Source organism: Mustela putorius, unplaced genomic scaffold, assembly GCF_011764305.1.
Source record: "Mustela putorius furo isolate JIRA1106 unplaced genomic scaffold, ASM1176430v1.1 tig00003853_pilon_pilon_pilon, whole genome shotgun sequence".
NCBI classification, from domain to species: Eukaryota; Metazoa; Chordata; class Mammalia; order Carnivora; family Mustelidae; genus Mustela; species Mustela putorius.
Genome location: NW_025422005.1, coordinates 9,325,902 through 9,340,649, shown reverse-complemented (window position 1 = coordinate 9,340,649; position 14,748 = coordinate 9,325,902). Strand labels below are relative to the sequence as shown.

Here is a 14,748-nt window from a genome sequence, read left to right as displayed (position 1 = left end):
CTTCCAACAGCCCAGAGCTACTCCTGCTGCTGTCCCGCCGTCGTCCTCGGCGGTTCCTGGGTTCCAGGCACTGACCGGAAGGCAGGCGGACAAGCTGAAGCAGCAGCGGGCCAAACGGCGGGAGACAGTCCTGGCGTCAAGGGAACCAGCACCCAGGGTGATGCTCACTGACAAGAACCCTTTGGACATGTTCCTGCATCTTCTGCTCTCAGAGGATGCACAGAAGGAAGGTGGAGGCTGAGCCAGTCCTGTCCAGCTAGGAGGTTCAAATGTCCCTCTTCTGCAGGTCTATGAATCCAGTTTCTAACAAAGCTAACAGTCAGTTAGTGGAGCGAACAGTCAACCACCTTCATGTGAATGATACAATATAACTGTTCAAACCTGGCGATTCACAGACCTGTACCCCTGGGGATAAAAATTATTATATGTTTATAAAAATTAAAAATTAAAAAGAAAACAATATAACTGCTCAAGTAATTTACTGAAAAATTCCTCAATGAGAATTAGGAAAAGCATTTTAACACTTTATTCACACACACATACACATAAACAGGAATCTCAGAAATACACCTTAAAAAAACAAAAAGGGGCTTTAAAAAAAAAAAAAAAATGGGACGCCTGGGTGTCTCAGTTGGTTGGACGACTGCCTTCGGCTCAGGTCATGATCCCGGAGTCCAGGGATCGAGTCCCGCATCAGGCTCCCAGCTCCACGGGGAGTCTGCTTCTCCCTCTGACCTTCTCCTCGCTCATGCTCTCTCTCACTGTCTCTCAAATAAATAAATAAAATCTTTAAAAAAAAAAAAGGGGGGGGGACGCCTGGGTGGCTCAGTTGGTTGGACGACTGCCTTCGGCTCAGGTCATGATCCTGGAGTCCCGGGATCGAGTCCCACATCGGACTCCCAGCTCCATGGGGAGTCTGCTTCTCTCTCTGACCTTCTCCTCATTCATGCTCTCTCTCACTGTCTCTCTCTCAAGTAAATAAATAAAATCTTTTAAAAAAAACAAAAAAAAAAACAAAAAAGGGATACAAACATGATCTATTCGAAAACTATACTTTGACTAAATTTTTATAATTTGCTTATTAGCCTTTTGTCTAAAGATTAGGGCACAAAAACAACACTGAAAAAAACCAGTAAAAGCTGGGTTTGCATTCAATGGGAAATTCCAGCCAGAAGCATTCAGATCCACTCAGGTCGTCATTCATTCAAGTACTACTAAGGTCCAGAACGTGTCGGGTACTGGAGACAGAGAGAGGAAAGAAACGAAGGCACTCGCTATCAATGAAGGGGGCAGATGGGAAAACCAATACAAAACAATGAAATTAAATCTAACAGCGCACTCACACTCAAGTCCCAGTGAAATCAGAGAGGAGGGACCAGCACACTCAGTAGAAGAAGAGCCCCGAGGAGACAGTGGGAGGGAATACTCAGGCGAAGTCACAAAGGACAGTGGGCAGGCGTGTGGATATTTCTGGTTTAGTTTTATAATCTCTGTGCACCCTGGATTCTTTACTGGAAAATGCAGAAATTCCACCATGATTTTCTAAGTCTAAGTGTAAATCTGTCACTTTGATGATGACCTCCCTACCTTACATGCTCCCAAAGGATGCCTGGATACAGGCGGCTCTCCCTTCCCCTCCCCATCTCCTTCCGGGACCCCGGTCCTCACCAATCCGAGTCCTGTCCACAGCAGACGGGAAAAGCCTCACTTCCTCTGGAAGTCCTCGGAGCACGTGTTCAGGTACCTCGGCCAGGCTCTCAGCAGCTGCAACAGGCTCAGTGTTCTGCAAGTCAAGAAACAGAAGGATCAGAGCAGAGGGAAGCAGACCAGGTTAGTGTTTTCTTTCTTTTCTGGTCCAATAAGCAAATATGCAAAAATGCAACTGACACCTGACACAAGAAAACGGAGCTGTGGTGGATCTCAGGATCTGCCGTCACTGTGGCTCCTGCGTCTTGAAGGAAACTACTACCCCCTTCAAGCACATCTGTGTCAACCTACTTCGTTCCAGCCACCTACAGTCATTTTCCAACTATGTAAATATCTGGCAACATACTATTTTACACTCCCACAGAATCTGGAAGTAAAATACAGCTTAAGCTTACTTTGAAGCTAAAGGCTACCATCAGCATTTTAGGACATTTAAAAAATAAAAATCAATACTCCCTACTTAACACTTTCGGCACACATCGTGAAGGACCTGCCCGTCAGCTGGCCCCCCGCCCCATCTACGCTTTCATCCCTCCGGGAACAACACCCGCTTTCACGGAGGTTTCAAAATTCCAACCAGAACACTCCGACTTTTTCTGGGCCCTCAATGGAAATGTGACCTTTCTAGTGGTAAATTACGTAAACTGTAATTTACCACTTCTCTCAAGTCACTAATTAATGAAGTCGCCAGAATATCAGTCTTAAGAAATAGAATTTTATACATTACCACCCAGTTTTCACTTTAATCTTAAGAAATAAGATTACTACTAGGTATGAATATAAGGAAACAGAAAGGGGAAATCTGAGCCAACTGGTAAAACATGACTGTTACTGTAAAAATAACATTCAGTCAAAGGAAAATCAAGTGCCTTTTCACTGTTACCCCATATACTCCAAGAACTGATCACACCACCACTAAGAATGAAGGGTTCTATAGTCTAGGTGTATTTCACTGCAAGGGAATCGTTTCTAAAGGACTTTCAAAGAAATCAAAGTAGGCAAAAAGCAAACTCCAACCTAAAGAGGTTAATCTTCCCACAGTGAAGCTTTTATAGCTTTTAAGAATGTTTTGTGCAAAGATGAGAATATCATAGAAATGTGTGTACTCAAAACATTTCAAATTTTTTTTTTTTTAAAGTATCAAGCTGCTTCCAGAGAAACAAATCCCGCGGCAGTGAGCAACTCATTATGAAGGTCTCCTCTCTGGTCTGCTCTGAGTAGGAATGCACACAAGTGGGCATCTACAGACTGATATCCATTTCTCCAGAAGAGCAACGCCGACAGTACAGACCCTTCAGAAGCACAAATGCTTTGATCCTGCTGTCCACGGCTGGTCCTGACAGTATCACCAAGCACAAGTTAAATGCCTTCCAAAACACGGGAATATCAAAACTGCCCCCAGAGAATGGGTCTTATGGTATTTTTAATTAGCTAAAATGTGAATAAATTTAACACACAAATTTCTCATTTCTAAATATAATACCCCCATTTTTCAAATTTTGATCTATAAACAGTTATTTTGGCAACAACAACAACAAAAACCTTTTTTTTTCCAGTGGAGGAAAAGGTATTAAATTGGAAGTTGGTATCCTAGGCTACATAATAATTATTTTTAGCACTGATAAATTAAGCAATATTAAGAAGTACTTAGCCAACATTAAAAAGCAGTGTGAGAGAGTTTTCCTCTCCTTCCTTAGATGAGTCCCTAGCCTAAGATTTAAAAGCATTTGACACCATTTAACTTCCCTGAGAGCTCTGAAAAGACAGTGTGTCAGCTACTCTAACTGATCCTCCTAAGCACTATGACAATAATACTAACAAGCAGATATTTCCTGAGAAACTCCTCCGGGCCTCAGTGCAAGGCACTGTACTAACAGTCTTCCACGCATGATGGCATTTACTCCAAACAGCCCAAGGGGAAGGGACTGTCACTGCAGCCCCTCCCCCAGCTTCTCCCCAACCATCACCTACCCCCAGCCCAAACAATGGAAGAAACTGAAGCTTAGGGAAGTTGTCTAAATTCCTCAAGGCCAGGATCTGAACCTCTGCCTGTCTAACCCTGAGCCCAAGTTCATATCCACCGTGCCATTTCCAGTTAAGATTCTCCTTGATACAGTCTAAAGATCTAATGTAAAACATGGTTAACTACAGCTGATAGCACTGTATTATAGAACTGAAATTTGCTAAGAGAGTAGGACTTAAATGTTCTCCCCAAAGACAAATAAATATGAGCGATGATGGATATGTTAATTAACTAGATGGTTATACATATATCAAAATACCATGACGTACACTTTAAATATCTTTTAATTTGTCAATTATACCTCCATGAAACTGGAAAAAAAAAGAAAAGATTGTGCTGGAAAAAGAAATCTGAGAACCTGTACCCTAAAACCTCCAATCTTTCATGGAAGTGTCCACAGGAGACAGCTCCTAAGGAAAAAGGAATGGGAAATGGTCATTCCCACAGGAAATTTGTAACTTGAGTATAATATGGAGACCATGCAAGTTTACATTGCTGATACATCTATGAATATAAAAGACCTCAGCAGAGCTGCCACTGCAAGAAACATAACACAAATTCCTGTGCATCTATTTTATCTGCTTTCTGTTTCTTAAGATTTTATTTATTTATTTGACAGACAGAGATCACAAGTAGGCAGAGAGAGAGGAGGAAGCAGGCTCCCCGCAGAGCAGAGAGCCCGATGTGGGGCTTGATCCCAGGACCTGAGTCTCATGACCTGAGTCGAAGGCAGAGGCTTTAATCCACTGAGCCACCCAGGTGACCCTGAACCCAAGTTTTTAAATTTAGGCTCATTTAACTAGTAGAGGAAAGCTTCTTTTCTGTTTATTTTAGTGTCCTTTGCACTAGACTCAACTAAATTTCAGGAACCTCAAACCACACCAAGTCAACCCTGGCCAGCTCTAAGAACTTCCTCTCTCCTTTCCAGCTGCAGTGCCTATGGCTGGAAATCGCCTCTCCTTTTCCTTGTTCTTCCTTCGTAGCTCTTACCACAATTTTAAGTAATTATTTGTATGATTATGTGTTTAATGTACCTCCCCTGATAAACCACAATGAAGACAGATGGTGTCTATCTTATTCAATGTTGCATTCCCAGGGCTGAGCAGTACACACTACATGTTTGTTGTCACTTAAATACTTGAATGAATAAATAATTCCTGTAAATGGACTTAACCCTTATTTAGAAAAAGGAGGGCTAGAAATAAATAAAATAGGAGGGTCATCAATCAGAAAGCATTTTTTCCATGTGTGCCTGAATTTCTTGAATTTGAGGTAGGTATATTTCTAGGTCAATAAAATAATTCTTTTTTAGAAAGTGTGATATATGCTCTCAATTCCAAGCAGTCAATTTACAAGTAAATCTTTGGAACAAAAGAATATTTAAAAGAAAATTTCTCTCCTCCACACACTTTTATAAACAGGGATCTCATTTACACACACCCACCCACCCACACACACACACACATATATATACACATATGAATATCTTTATAGTATTAGATATAATATCACACTCTAAATAAGGTCATCTTCGTTCTTACCCTAAAGATCACAACTTGATCCTGGGACTATTTCCCAGATTAATTTCTTTCTAAAAGAAACTGCAGCATCTACTCAATGTCTGAGTCCCTTCGAAGAACCAGCCAACATTGTAAGCTATCTCATTTGCCTTCACAATGTGTCACTCTGGTGAGGAAGACAGACAAAATAAAGCAAGGATAGACAATGCCTGGAACTTCTTGGCGGTCTGAAGAAAACTCAAGCACAAGAAGGGGACACGGTGACAGAGATGGAGAGCGTGCTCTTTTAGACAAGCGCTTCAAGAAGCAGCATCTCTAGAACTGGGAAGGGCATCGTACGAGAGATGGGGGGCAAACACCCAGAAAGGCAACCAGCAAGGACACGGGTAATCCAGCGAGCTTTGCGTGCTCACAGAACAGACAGGCAAGAAGTCCCGAGCAGAGAAGGTAAGGGGAAAGCAGCTGGAGCGGAGGTGGGAGAGGCAGGCAGGGGTAGTACCCTAGGAGAGATGAATCACCTGCTGGACTACACAGACTAAGAGGAGTAGAAGGCAACCAACCAGAGGCCAAACTGCAAACTCCAGAAAACCTTGGCTGCTCCTTCCTCTGGGGTGGCCAACAGCAACCAGCACCCCATCTTTGCTGAACCCCAGAATAAAGGCATGTTCCCATGTCAAGGGTTTCTGACACTGATCACTGTGGTAAGCATAGGGGACGTTAGAAGGACTTCCCTGCTTTCCTGTTATGTAATAGGAAACACAGCCTAGTGAGGGATAGCTCCCACACATGTATCAGTGAACTAACTGATCTCAAGCTATACAGGTTAAATTGGATGCATTACATTTAAGCAGCTAATTTAGTAAATTACTCAGTTATTATCAACTAAGCTCATTAAATCAATGTCTCCAACTTCCTAACTCAAACCCAAAGAAAGTCAGCAGCCTCTCCCCCCCCCTCCCCTCCCCGATTCAGAGCAGGAGCAGTTCTTCATTCCTTCAGTCCATCACTGGACTAACAAATACTTCCCGGGAGCCTGCCCCAGGCTGGCTCTGGGCTGCTGCAGTGAAGATATGAAGGTCAATAAAGCTGATCCAGGCCCCGCCCTCACAGAGCTCTTTAGACGAGCCCTCTTTTCCTTTCCCTAATACTGAGTATCTTCCCTGTGGCCAGGATGACCTCCCCATGCTGGTCGGTAGAGCAGCTCAGGAGCAGGACATCATGGCTTCCTCTGAGCCAAGCTTTCTGCACGTCACTTCTTGTCATCTTTACACCACTCCAGGTGTGGGTACTTTCACTTTCCACACGAAACTGAAACCTGCCCCCAGTCCCAGCTAGTAAGCGGCCCCGCCAGGATTCAAACCCAGGCGGTCAGGCTTCAGGGTCTGGACTCTCAAATACTCTGCTCCAGAGCTGTCCTGTCAAGTAATGGGAGTAATGGTCCCAAGCTACGTGGTTTTAAAGCAGCGGAGCCCAAACAAAATCCAGGTGGATTCCAGAGCCCCCATTCCAACCACTAAATCAGCGGGGCCTCGCACGATCATTGAGGGCCACCTGCCAGGAGTCCCCAAGCTCAGCGCTACTTTTACAATGACACTGAGATGTCACCTGCCCTTTTCATCCGCCAGTGTGAAGAGGGGAGTTTTCCAGGGGTCATGACAAGTGATGATGTCATCAATTCCACTAGCTAATGGATGTGGGGTAGCTGGGGTAAGTAGCTTCTGATCTTGTGTTTTTTTTAATTTTCTGGTTTACAAATAAAGCCTGTAGTCTAACTCCTGAACTAGGTCTATTTCCTGGTCCTGATCCTGTAATAAGGGAAAATGTTACACCACTGGGTAAGGCTGAGTAAGAGTCCAAGGACTACTTGCAACTTCCTGTGAATCCTCGCCACCAATTAACATTTCTGTTTCAAGGAGCTGGCTCAGTCAGTCGGTACAGCATGGGGCTCTTGATCTCGAGATCTCTGAGTTCAAGCCCCAAGTTAAGCTTTAAAAAAAATGTGTTTCAATTTCTGACTTGGGAAATATCCACCAATCTAACCCACAGAGACAAAAAGCTGGCGGACTGCTACACTAAACACACCACCTCCGCTCCCTGGGCACCTCCCAACTCGGCCCTGCGAAGCAGAGAACAAGAGAGACTCTGAGGGATCGTATGATGGAGAGAGCAGAGGAAAGCAAGGAAGGAGGGCCGGGCCCGCACGTCCGCGTCCTGCCTCCCTTCCTTCTCCACCGGGACACGTCCCTGTCCTGCCTCCCTTCCTTCTCGACTGGGGCAGGAGAGGCTGCTCCCTGCGGGCACGAGGGTGGGTGTTCATGGTAAGGGTTTCCCTGTGCATCGCTAAAGGAGAACAAGCAAAATATAAACTGGGATAAGTAGCTTCAAAGGCAATTAAAGGCAACTTCTTGTCTGTGCCCCCTTCAAGCTCCTGCACAGGGAAGGGAAAGGAAAGCCGCAGAGAGTTCCTCGCCTTTCCTTGAAGCACCTGCTTGGTTGAGACCAACAAGGCCAGACCCATCAGGGAGCCACCAGGCGTGGCCGAGGCCTCTGCCCTACCCTAAGGAAGTCTGTTCCCACTGTCCTACGGAGCAGGATCTCCCCCCCCACCAAGGCTCCATTAGCACACTCTCCCCCTCTCAGGGCACTCTGCACTTTGTCCGCACTTACTGCTTGGCCCGTTTAATGGCCCCTCCACCGGGGCAAGTTTAGGCTGCAGACACAGGGGGCAGGTTCTGTCACTTGTCACCGCACCTGGTGCCTGACCTGGGATGCCTCGCTCCGAGCAGTGGTTGCTGGAAACAACACACACGTATCCGCAGACAAGTGCCACCAAGTCTGGGTGCACAGGGATGGCTAAAAGAGGGGCAGACTCAACAGGAGGGCGGATGAGATCAGAGAATGAGACACAAGCCAGGACAAAGCCCTCGGGATGCCACTAAGAATGGAAGACAAGGCCAGGAGCGACGTCACAGAGGCAGAAGGGGCACCAAGAACATGACATCAGAAAAGCCAGGGAAAAGGTTCAAGGAGGGGGAGAGGTCAACAGTCAAACGCAACCGGGGAGCTCGTGGTACTGCCGTATCCTATCCCTTTCCCCAATTCCCACTGCTTCCATCATCCTTCCAATCTGAAATAACCCAGCAAACTCCTCATCCTACACATGTCCAATATGAGCCCCACAAGCCAGCATGGAGCCACCTGAGGAAAGCAGCAGCGAAGACAAGACGGGTTCTGCCCATCTGCCAGGGTATCCCACTGGGACCCATGAAATAAAGAGTGTAAGAAACAGATAAGGAAGGGACACTATCCTACTTAGGGTAGCCATGGGGATGGGGGCAAGGGACATCTTAGAGAAGATCACAGACACAGGCACTTGGAATTGAGAGATGAGAATGGCCAAGTGACTGAGCATTCCAGGGAAACATCCTGAGGAGACAACTTGGCATGTTCAGGAACAAAACGAGACCACTGTGGCCGGGTCAGAGTGAGCCAGGGAGCAAGCAGAACCTGCAAAGCTTGAAGGCCGGGGCACAGACATTGGGATGCCTCTGGAGCGCAGCAGGACACCACTGGAGGGCTTCGGGCAGGAGACCAGTGTGATGTGATGGGAAGGTTTTCTGCTTTCCAGTCTCTTCTATCATCAACTTCTCTAAACCCCTCTGCCTTCCTGATCAATCATTCAAAAAAGCATCTGGTTCAGAATTCTTTTTAAAAACTTTCTAAATAAAACTCAGCCTTTACTCTACTGGTTTTAGAGTCTTTTAAGGTTCGAGAGAGGCAAAGTAAATTAGGTACGGGAGAGCTCTTCTCAACCTAACATAATCCTTCCCTTTGTCCAGAAGGAGAGTTCTACTGCCTCCTAGTGAGTGTGTTACTGCTGAGCCAGCAACCAAATCTCGACCTACCTTCCTCCAAGGCAGCAGAACTATGGAGCCACAGTCTTTCAAGTCCAATGGAGTGTGTTTGGTCTATCTACAGCTTTGGGGGGTGGTAGGGATTCTATTGGAAGAAATCACAGAAAAATCCCAATTTTACTCTTAAAGTTCCTCCCTGGTCCCTTCAGGCACCACTCTCTGGAGGTCCTCCTATCCTTGGGGTCTTTCACAAGGCAGGCTTCCAGCTGATGGGCTCCCGACCACTGATCTTTCTTGCCCTCAATTCTGCTGAGCAGTCAGTATCTTCTACATCCTTCTAGGTCAAGTTCAAATCCCAGTTCATCCAGGAAGATGTTCCAAACAACTCGTAACTGCCCACTTTTCTGACACCCTATATGGTCAGGTTTATGTTGTATGAATACAGAACTCAAGGCCTGTAGAGAATGGTCCCAAGGGGAGAGAGACAGTCAGCAAAACAATCAATGAGGGGGTTTCTCTCATAGTCCAAACAAGCAATGCCTTGGTCTGAACTAACCACTAACAGTGCTTGACAAGTATGCTATAGGGCAGAACCCACACCTGGTTACTAGCTGAAAATGATGATGATGATGATGATGATGACGCTGACACTTGCACAGTGTCTCCTACATGCCAGGCACTGGCCTTTACTTTTATGAATTTATTTACTCTTGACCACAACCGCATGGGGTGGGCACCTCTACTCGGTCTACGTAACATTAAGAGAACAAATACTAAGTGGTCAAGTGACTTGCCCAAGGTCACACAACAGGTCACAAGCCAAGACTGGAGGTGGAATGTGAGTCACCAGACAGCAAAGGTGCAGAAGAGCTAAACAATCCTATAACCTTTTTCTCTACCGAAGCATTAATATCAGAATAAGGAAAAATATAATCCTTCTTGCCATAGTTCCTTCCACAGTTATATAAGGAAATGTCATCCAAGTTGCTAGTTCTTTTTCAAATTTCAGAAATAATATATTTTCGGGGTGCCTGGGTGACTCAGTGGGTTAAGCCTCTGCCTTTGGCTCAGGTCATGATCCCAGGGTCCTAGGATCAAGCCCCATATCAGGCTCTCTGCTCGGGGGGAGCCTGCTTCCCCCTCTCTCTCTGCCTGCTGCTCTGCCTACTTGTGATTTCTCTGTCAAATAAATAAATAGAATCTTAAAAAAAATAATATTTCATTCAGAAAGACAAGGTCCCTAGACCTCATAAAAATTGCTATTTTATCTGTTAGAACACATGATTCAAAATGAGATTTAAGTGCCACCACCATTAAACATATTAATTTTCCAAACTATACATTCATTAATTGAGGTTTAAGTCCTCACACACAGCAATCATCTTACTTGGAAGTCTCTTTTTAAGAGGTCTGAAAAATCAAGTTTGCATTTATAATTACCTATATAAATGTAATTCTATATGATTAACATTCTAAAACAGAAAAAGTGGTTTCAATTTTTTACACCTTGTGTGTGCATCTGTCTGTGTATACGTATCTAGGACTAGGAGAAAAGGGGAAGATAACCTAAAATGAAGGAGAGAAAGCCATCCAAGGTTTCATCAAGTCTTTAGAAATGCAATTACAGGGGCGCATGGGTGGCTCAGTCGTTGAGCGGCTGCCTTTGGCTCAGGTCATGATCCCAGGGTCTTGGGATCGAGCTCCACATCGGGCTCCCTGCTCTGAGGGGAGCCTGCTTCTCCCTCTCCCTCTGCCTCCTGCTCACCCTGCTTGTGCTGTCTCTCTCTGTGTCAAATAAATAAACAAATCTTTAAAAAAAAAAAAAAGAAAGAAAGAAAGAAAAGTAAAGAAGAAAAAGAAATAGAATTATAGAAAATAAAACAATATACAAGATTGATCTGCATGGTCAGATGTCCCCCCAAAAATGTCCTCTATGAAAGGAACAAATTACCGATACAGACAACAGCATGATGGATCTAAACAACACTGCTGCTCAAGAGTAAACCAAAAGGGGCGCCCGGGTGGCTCAGTGGGTGGAAGCCTCTTCCTTCGGCTCAAGTCATGATTCCAGGGTCCTGGGATCGAGCCCCACATCAGACTCTCTGCTCAGCAGGGAGCCTGCTTCCCCCTCTCTCTCTGCCTGCTGCTCTGCCTACTTGTGATTTCTGTGTCAAATAAATAAACAAAATCTTTAAAAAAAAAAAAAAGGAGACAAACACAAAAGGGCAAGTACTAACGATTCCACTCATGTGAAATGCAGGAAAAACCAAACCTACAGAGACAGAAAGCCAATCGGTGCTTGCCAGGGGCAGGGCCTGGGCGGGGAATACTAACGGCAGAGCAGCAAGAAAGCACTGTTGGGGTCTGTTGGGGTGGTGGAAGTATTCTACATCGTTGAGAGCAGTGGATATAGGCAAGTCCTTATCAAACTTAAGACCTATACACTTCAAATGAGCACATTTTAATACACAAAAATTATACCTCAAGGTTGGTTTTTAAAATAAAATAGGAGCACGCAGTTGGCTTAGTCAGTTAAGCATTCAACTCTCGGCTTCAGTTCAGGTCACAATCTTGCAGTCGTGAAATCAAGCCCCACATCAGGCTCTGTGCTCCGCATGGAGTCTGCTTCCAATTCTCTCTCCCTCTCCCTCTCTCAAATAAATAAATAAAATCTATAAAGTAAAATAAGAGACTTCTACACTCTTCTCTTTAGATCATGTTCAAATGAAACTTTAATGGTCCCAGAAAATGAAGTATAAAAATACTGATGCCAAGAAAAAACCTTTTTTTCTTTCAAAGTTTTTTTCTGACCCAACTCAAGCATTCCTCTGCTCAAAAGCCTCCAAGTTTCCCATCTCCCAAAGTCTACTCTTATCTTTAGGATGACCACGGAGCTGAACCCACACTTCCCTGCCCATTCATTCCTCCCTCACCTGCTCTGCTCCAGGCACAAGGTAGCCATGGCAACAGCCTGCTCCACTCCCTGCAACCCCCCCCCCCACCTCTTAGATACGCGGGGAACAGGGCAGATAACTCCTCTACACAGCACCACGTAGCATGACCCTGGCATTGGCTGCTGTGACATGGGGCTGCACGTAGCATCTGAGACAGGCCGTAAACACAAATGTCTTTATTTTTCAAAATATAAACATAAGCAGTTTTACTGGTATTTTATTTAAATCCATACCAGTCAGTCTTTTTACATACTCCACCCAGAAAACGACCATAGACGATTATACATGTTTTAATCTATTTAATTAAGGCACCTAGTTTCTTAAAAATTCAACTTAATCAAAACACTGGAGAGCAACAGCGGAGGCTGGCAGAAGAGATTAGATTGAACATCACTTCGCACTGAGAATATGTCACAGTACATTCACACTAAGATGCATATTATTCTGCAACAGACTAATGATAATCACCACAGTTAATTGCTGTTAGCGGCAAAAGACATCCCAGAAGCAGAGTGCTAATACTTTAAATTCTATGAACTGCGCTTCTTTGTTTAAACTTGCAAACAAGACTCTTAGCTACTATTCTGGGAGCAAACAATGGGGGAGGGGATGAAACAAGCTTCAGCTCACTGAAACAGCATTAAATTGTGTTTGGTTAAGGAATGACTATGACTGTAACAACAATAAAGAGATGAGGACACAGAACAAGAAAACCTTCAGACCGTCTCTGGAAGACAACAGTAGTCAAATAGCTCTGAATCACATAAGAAAGTACGCTCTTGCAAAAAGCTGGCAGGCCCATTAAATTGCCCAACTGAAGAAACTATCCTCAAATACGGTGTTAATCTCAATAGTAAGTGAGCATATTGCTATCCTCTTGCCCAACAAAGACATAGGTGATGCTCTAAAAAACGGAATAGAGATCATGTCAATGTCCAGTGGCTTTCCACTGCACTTCCAATAAAATAACAAATTCTTTCTATGGCCCTTAAGGTTCTACGAATCTGACCCCTGCCTCTCCCCAGCTTCACCTTGTCCCAGAGTCCCTGATGCTTGCCAAGCCCAGCCCCCAGCCTGTTCTGTCTGGGTCCTTGAAACAGCAAGCTCACTCCCAACTCAGGGCCTTTGCGCTCACTACTGGCTCATCACTACTGAGATCTCTTTCTTCACTGGATCTTCACGTATCTGATTCTTGGTGATCACCTGAGTCTCTGTTTTAATTGTTAGTCACTTGTCCAGAACAGCCTTCCCTGACCATGGAATCCGAAGAGCCTCCCCCTGCCTTCACTCATCATTCTTAACTGTATTACGGGGTTTCACTGTCTGCACAACATTTTCTACCACCTGAAATGGTCTCGTGTTCCGCTTTTCAACCGTCTCTCTCTGACTAGGTCAGATGCAGAGCAGAGCCCTTGCCTCTCTGGTTCACTGCAGAATCCACAACACGCTGGGGGGCAGTGTGCGCAGGACGAATGAGGCAAAGAAAGAACATCCAGAACAGCGAAAATAACGCAACTATGGATGGCTCTCGGGGTTGGAGCTGCTCTCGGGGTTGGAGCTGCTCTCGGGGTTGGAGCTGCTCTCGGGGTTGGAGCTGCTCTCAGGGTTGGAGTTGCTCTCGGGGTTGGAGCTCCAGCATCCAGTGATTAAAGGCTGCTTTTGTTATTTTACTATATAAAACTTTTTTTAAAAGTCTGGAAGGCAAAAAAAAAAAAAAAGTCTGGAAGGCTAAGTGGCTAACCTAAGTTTTGCTATAGGCTGCGGGCAATACCGTAGATTAGTGATCAGGACGGAGAGATGCCGCAATCATAAGCTACTATGTTCACAGAAAGGTTCAAGTTATCAAGAAGAACTTGAGTTACCCAAAGATTCGTTAAAAGAAAAAAAAAAAAAAAAAAAAAACCCTAACCGTGACTCAGTAAACCAGAAATCAAGGCAGTTGTAGTACTTCATTAGAGCTAAAACTTACACCAGGCTCCGCGTCAACTATATCTCAGTAAAGCTGGGGCAAAATGACCGATGCTATCCCCAAATACCACAGCTCTCCTCTCCTCCAGGCACCTGACCGGACCGCATTGCCCTCCGCACCAGCCGGCCCCTAACCCCCTTGTTTTCAGTTAGATGTGGCCAATGACTACCTCAGACGAATTACATAGGTGTAGAAGTGATGTATATCAAGACCAAGCCCCCATCATATCTGGATCTTGAGCCACCGCCACAGTGAACCCACATAGGACACGCAGCCCAGCACGAGAAATTAAAGGTGGCGCGTTAATTCCCCGAGATTCCGGAGCGGTCTGTCAGCACAGCATCACATGGCTTATCCTGACTGATGCATCAATAAGGCATGGTGGCCAAGAACCCGAGCTCTGGACTAGCAAGGGTGTGAATCAGAGCTCTTACCACTTCCTGTGTGAGCGGTCATGGGCAAGCCATGGCCACCTCTCTGGGCTTTAAGGCCTTCATCCATAAAATGGAGATAATACCTACACTTCACAGAATGTCCACAAAGACTAAGTGAGTGAGAAAACAATGTGCACGAGACTTAACAGAGTGCCTGGCGTGTTGCTTTAGCCGTCAGTAGACAGGACGACAGGACGTGGTAGTAAACTCCAGCATATGGATTTTAAACTACCATAAGCATATTCCAATTAGGGAACTGAGCTCACCCTTGATATTCTGTTTTACAG

The 14,748-nt window shown here is 45.1% G+C and overlaps 1 protein-coding gene across 8 annotated transcripts in view; it reads right to left on the bottom strand.

Annotated features, from left to right (window-relative positions):
- PRDM2 (PR/SET domain 2) overlaps positions 1–14,748 on the bottom strand; it is a 125,788-nt gene that overhangs the window by 92,467 nt on the left and 18,573 nt on the right. For all 8 annotated transcript variants that reach the window (XM_045063783.1, XM_045063779.1, XM_045063775.1 and 5 more), the window contains one exon: positions 1,669–1,783. In XM_045063783.1, the coding sequence (XP_044919718.1) occupies positions 1,669–1,783 (115 nt within the window). The remainder of the gene's footprint in view (positions 1–1,668; positions 1,784–14,748) is intronic.